Source organism: Rhamphochromis longiceps, linkage group LG23 (genome assembly GCF_057381845.1).
Source record: "Rhamphochromis longiceps isolate RC_006_pf linkage group LG23, R_longiceps_female_GT1.1, whole genome shotgun sequence".
Classification (NCBI taxonomy): Eukaryota; Metazoa; Chordata; class Actinopteri; order Cichliformes; family Cichlidae; genus Rhamphochromis; species Rhamphochromis longiceps.
In genome coordinates this window covers 10604988-10611384 of record NC_140578.1, presented here as the reverse complement: position 1 = coordinate 10611384, position 6397 = coordinate 10604988, and the positions used below count along the sequence as shown (strand labels likewise).

General features: G+C 42.1%; 1 protein-coding gene across 1 annotated transcript; it reads left to right on the top strand.

Moving 5' to 3' along the window:
* Positions 1-3781: 3781 nt before the first annotated feature.
* On the top strand, positions 3782-5744 carry LOC146641327 (E3 SUMO-protein ligase ZBED1-like). Its single transcript, XM_085398467.1, has 2 exons — positions 3782-4915; positions 5195-5744. Exons 1-2 carry the CDS (start codon positions 3843-3845, stop codon positions 5742-5744), a joined length of 1623 nt encoding a protein of 540 aa, XP_085254593.1. The 5' UTR covers positions 3782-3842.
* Positions 5745-6397: the final 653 nt, after the last annotated feature.

Genomic DNA, 6397 nt, shown 5'->3' with positions numbered 1-6397 from the left:
AGATTCTGGAAGGAATTTAGCAGCTTTGTTATTGTCCATATTTTAAGGGAGTTTTCTTTACGATGGGAAAATGTTTTATTCTGTTTCTTTAAGTTCCCCAAGAAGTATGAGAAATGTTTTTTATGATAAATTTCTTAATACTTTTAGCTAAATTTTTTATCCATAAATGTAAGTTTACTAACAAAACACCATATTTCTGTCATTATTTTAAGGATGTGCACATGCACATACAATCAATATCAGACTGCACCAACAAAAAGGCTCTCACAACAATATATGTATGTGAATTTTTGCGTGTATTCTTATAATTGTTACCTTTTTCTTTCACCCTTGGCTTTTTGTGTTCATGTTCTGTTGTATACTTCATCTGTTCGTATGTTGTATACTCATTGTTTGTTAAATAAAGTTTTAAAAAAAAGACACGCTTTGTTTAGACCCCCAAAATCCTTTCCACGCCCACCCCCGTGACATCACGCTCCAAAGCCCTGTTACGTCACAGAACGTGGTGATGTCATAGTGACAGTCCTTTCATCCTTTGATGTTCAAGTCTATAAATAGAGGACAGCTGTCAAAGGGAATTCATTAAGCTATCGTTTTGTTGGAGTGATACAGCACATAAAAAAGCAGAAATGAGTTCGAAAGCTAACAAAGACAGAAATGTTAATTTCTCGAAAACAATGGTTAAAAAAAGTGAAAAAGAAAAAGAAACATATGCCAGACAGTTCGAGCAAAGACTGCAGCCAATGATCGACGAGGTTGAAAAGCTCAAAACTGAGCTTGACTACTTCAAAAACCTGCATACAGTCAATAAGAAACGGATCGAGGATCTAACAAAAGAAAACAATGAACTTTTGCAGAATAATAAGCTGCTGGGTTCGGTCTTGGATGACAGGACAAACATCGCAGACAGGTTGGACTCGATAAAAGATGACCACGAAGCTCTGGTAAAGTTCCGCGCAGAGACGGAGAAAACTCTGGCTGAGCTTAAAGAAAAACACGAGGACGAAGTCCAAGTCCTGCAAGGACTGCTGGAAACAGAGAAAGAAAAGGTGGCACGTCAGCAATTTCACAACAGCCAAGTTGTTGAATTATTATTGAAACGCCACAAAGAGGAAAAAAATAAGATGCAGCAGTTTTACCAGGAAAATACTAAAAAACTGGAAAACAAAGCAAATGCTGCAGACAGGAAGTTGGAAGAGGTGATCAACATGTATGACTCCAAAATAGAAAAGCTGCAGACGGCAGTAAAAAATAGTAGAGGTGTGACCGTCAATGCGGTTAAGGAACGCGAGGAAGAACGTCAATCCTCGCAGTGTTGGATTGACGGTGTTTTGTCGCGTAATACAAAGTTACAAGACGAAAATGAATTTATGGTTAAAAACATGAAAGAATTAACAGAGGAGACAGATCAAATGGGCAAAGTGATAGACGACCAAAAGGCCCAGAATATGGCGATCAAGCAGAAATGCCAGAGTAATATTAGAGCTCTGGCCTTGGAAAAGAAAATGAAGGCTATGCTTGAAGACGAAGTTGATTCTTTGAAAAAGAAAATTGAAGACATCAAAAAGGCCCTAAGCACAGAGCAGGAAAACCACAGAAAGACAGCAGTGGACCGGCACAAAGTAAAAGCGGCACACAATCAGGCACTGGCTGAAAAGGTGGCGCTGGAAGAGAAACTGCGCTCCACAAAAAAGCAACGGGAAAGATTTATATCCAAAGTGAATTGGCTGGAGAAGAAAGAGCGCTACTTCCAAGAGGAATTGTGCCAGTGCGTTTTGTCCTTTGAAAAGGCATTTCCACATGCAGGTCACTTGAGAGGAAAAGAAAAGGTGGAATTTAGGGATATGTTCCACAACTTGAAAAAGAAATACGTAGACGGAGTGGAAGGCACCCCCTTTGTTGGAACAACGAAGGAGTTTCTTGAAAAACAGCTGAACTGTCTACGTATCAGATGCAAGGATCTAGATGCAGCTTTACTAGATAAAACACGGGAGCTGGAATCATTTAAAAAGCAGTACAATGACATGGTAAAGTCTTCCGAGTACGCTTTATTCCGACAAAGAGAGGAGCTCATTGGACCAGTGAACCAGATTATCCAAAAGGCTGCCAATGAAGAAAAAGAGATAGGTCATCTAAAATCTAGAGTGAAAGACGCTCAACTCCAGCTTAAATTAGAAAAACAGAAAGGACAAAAGCTGGCATCGTTGGACCATAGAAGCATGATGGGGAGATGTTCTGAGGAGACTCCGTCTCAGATTAATCCTCGTCCACTTCCAGGGAAAACTACATTTATTCAGGTACGTCCAAGACACCCTGGCAGAAGTGCAGGTATGGCTTCCCCAGTGAATCCTCCTGTAGAGTCTCCATCAACACCACCTTTCCTCAATTCTGATGATGGATTACCACCAGTTGATTGTTAAAAATTAACTGCTAAAATAGGCCATTAGAAGTATACTTCATCTTGTCTCCCTATATCATGGGTGGGCATTCTCAGTCCACGAGGGCCGGTGTCCCTGCAGGTTTTAGATCTCACCTTGGCTCAACACACCTGAATCACATGATTAGTTCGTTACCAGGCCTCTGGAGAACTTCAGGACATGTTGAGGAGCTAATTTAGCCGTTTAAATCAGCTGTGTTGGTTCGAGGACACATCTAAAACCTGCAGGGACACCGGCCCTCGTGGACTGAGATTGCCCACCCACCCCCAACCGGTCGCAGCAGATGGCCGCCCCTTCTTGAGCCTGGTTCTGCCGGAGGTTTCTTCCTAAAGGGAGTTTTTCCTCCCCACTGTCGCCCAGTGCTTGCTCAAAGGGGATCATTGGATTGTTGGGGTTTTCTGGCTTTTACTGTAGTGTTTTCACCTTACAGTATAAAGCAGCTTGAGGAGACTGTTGTTTTGCCATGATGCAATATAGTATTAAATATGACTACATTTTAAAAACATCTATTATAGCATCAAAGTAAAACAAAAAAACTAAATGAAATGAATCAAAATGTCTAATCTGGCAAAACAAGAAAAGAAAAAAGGTTTCACCTTTAAATAAAAATCCAAATCACAAACACATTCTGATTTTTGTTGTGTGTGTTTTTTTGTGTGTGTTGTCACGTATAAAATCTTTGCACTCTGTCTCGGTGTCTGCCCGGCCGGCTCCGCAAGGCTACATATGTTTATTGTGTTGCTGCTTTCTTCCACTCGTCATTCTGCCTGGGCGGAGCTCAGGCCCACGCACCTGTCTGCAATTACGCTGCAACGTGTCCTGTCTGTATGGAGACTGAGAGCTGCCAGAGTAATAATGTAGATACAGGCCTCTTTCTCCTTCTGCTGCTGTTCATGCTTTTATTCCATTGATGTTGCTATCATTTGTAAATATATTTATTTGCTCTTATTTTATCAATTTACTGTCGTTCATGTATTTAATCTTCTTTGTATTTAAATATGATTTTTTTTAAGTAATGCCGCGAGATGGACAGTTAAATAAAGGTTTCATTGAATTAAAAAAAAGATTTAAAGATGACTGGTGGCGGAAGCAGAGCACAGACTGTCTGTGAGAATCTATCGCCATCGTGTGGTGCAGAGATATATTGCCATTGAATTTAGACAACGAAAGCTTGGCTCACAGAGCAGCTGCAACACGAACAAAAAACATTAAATAGCAACATGATATATTATATTATATTATATTATATTATATTATATTATATTTATAGCTGTCGAAATTAACGCGTTAATTGCGATAATTAAATTTTGGAATTAATTACGTTAGAATATTTAACTATTTAGCGCAACACGCAGATAAGTCGCTCCCATAATTCCACTTGATTTGTTTACCGCGCCACTGAAAATGGAGAAGCAGGAAGCGGATGGCCTTCTGGATGGGGAATTTAAATACAAGAAGAACATAGATGGGACAATAAACAAACGCGTTGTAATTTGCACTCACTGTAGTAAAGAGTTTCAATTTCACCGTTCAAATTCGACCTTAAAATACCACCTTAATGCCAAACACGCGTTTGTCGGGGCAGCAGCTTCACCCGGCCTGCGTCAGACCACTCTTAGTGAACGCAGGCCACTCGGTAAGTCTTCTTTGGACAAACTGACCGACAATATAGCCAAATGGATAGCAAAGGACTGCAGACCGCTAAGCATTGTGGAGGACAAGGGCTTTGCGGATGTTTTAAAGGTTGCATCTCAGGACGCGTCCTACAAGCCCCCAGCGAGAAGCACAATAACAATTCGAATCCACGAACTGTATGAAACGGAGAAAAAGAAAAAAGAAGAGGCTTTAGTTCACACAGAATGCGTGGCTCTGACAGGAGACCACTGGACATCATTGAGTAATGACAATTACCTGGGAGTTACTGCGCATTTAATCACTGAAGCCTGGGGTCTGACATCCTTTGCGCTGACTATAATGAAAACGGAAGAGCGGCACTTTGCGGAGGCTTGTGCAGAGCAGTTCCAGACTGTTGCTCGCAGGTGGAGAATTGAGGAGAAGGTGACAACAGTAGGCACGGACAGTGCGCGCAATATGATCGCCGCGGCTCGCATCATGCCATTCAATCACATGCCGTGTACCGCGCACATTCTACAGAGATGCATCACAGTGAGTCTCGCAGACAGTGGCTTTGTCACTGCGCTGGCCAAATGCCGCAAAATTGTTGGCCATTTTAAGCACAGCCCAGCAAACACAGCAGAGCTGAACGCAGAGCAGGTGTCACTGGGGCGCAAGCAGGAGCCGTTGGCCCAGGACGTGCCTACGCGCTGGAACTCCACGCTGGAGATGGTGAAGCGCTTGATCCGCAACCAAACTGCAGTAACCGCGACTCTGGATAAACAAAAGCATAAACTTGTCCTCCTGACGCCTCCAGAGTGGGACAAACTCCAGAGACTGGAGACACTTCTAGAGCCCTGCAGGTGAGCCTGTCATTGTGACCATAATTGTAGGTTTAGATTAAATGTATCAAACATACATCTTAAATCAGTTTTGTTATTATGAAAATGTCTTATTTAAAAAATAAATGAAATCAAATATTTTATTAATATTACCTAGTATTAAAAAGCTTTTTTTAATTTGCTGTCTTATCTGTGTGTGTGTGTGTGTGTGTGTGTGTGTGTGTGTGTGTGTGTGTGTGTGTGTGTGTGTGTGTGTGTGTGTGTGTGTGTGTGTGTGTGTGTGTGTGTATTCCACTGCAGATATGTGACTGAACTGCTGGGAGGAGAGGCCTACGTCTCCTGCTCTGTAGTTCTACCAGCCTTCTGCCACCTGCGCCGTGTCATGGAAGTAACTGATGAGGACCCTGTATATGTGGTGAGGTTTAAAGAGAAGTTTAAGGAAGACCTTGCTTCCCGCCAGGAACATACCAACTATGCATGGCTCCAGATCGCAACTGCACTGGACCCACGTTTTAAAGACCTACGCAGTGTGCCCAAGACTGACAGAGAAGCAGTGTGGACCACACTGGCAGGCATGCTGCATGAAGACTCTCCTAGAAGATCACACACTGCAGAAGAAGGTCCAGCCAAGAAGAGGCTGAGCCTGCTGCAGATGGACTCTGACTCTGAGTCAGAGGAGGAGGTACAGCAGGACAGAGCCATACAGCGCTACAGAGCAGAGCCCTGCACTGCCTTAGAGGACTGTCCCTTACAGTGGTGGGCAGCTCATGCAGGAGCCCACAGCCAGCTGGCCCGCCTTGCTCGCAGATACCTGGCCACTCCTGCCTCCACATTTTGCCTGTTGAATTAGGCCTATGTTCTGTGAACTTGAAGATGTATATGGATAAAACAATGTGCTAGATTTAAACGGGTGGAAAACATTCAGTAAAAATCCCTCACAATTATTTGAAGCCCTGTTCTGCTTGTACTGCTTGTACTCACAATTAATAATAAATAAAACAAACAAGTGTGTTAAAAACCACTATCTGTCCCGATTTTTACACATATATACACACATATACACATATATTTCGAGTTGCGATTAATAAATTTTTAGGCTGTGATGAATTCGCTTCCAGCACAACACCCAGCCTACGTCAGACCACGCTGAGTGAACGCAGGCCACTCAGCGTGGTCTTAGCATTAAATAACACTAACAAGTGTGTAAAAATCCGCTATCTGTCCGTATGTTTGCACACATTTTGGTCATATTTCGAGTTGTGATTAATCATGATTAATTAATTTTTAGGCTGTGATTAATCTGATTAAAAATTTTAATCATTTGACAGCCCTAATTATATTATATTATATTATATTATATTATATTATATTATATTATATTATATTATATTATATTATATTATAGTGCAAACAGTGCAGGCTTCAGCTCTGGGGAACAAGCTGTTCCTCAGTTTGGGTGGATTCCGTCACTCACAGCGTTGTTAGCCCTCTTGTGCGCGCAGA

Coding starts and splice junctions, on each gene's coding strand:
- LOC146641327 (XM_085398467.1), top strand. CDS start 3,843: ATGGAGAAGCAGGAAGCGGATGGCCTTCTGGATGGGGAATTTAAATAC. Junction 4,916..5,194: donor ACACTTCTAGAGCCCTGCAG/GTGAGCCTGTCA, acceptor ATTCCACTGCAG/ATATGTGACTGAACTGCTGG.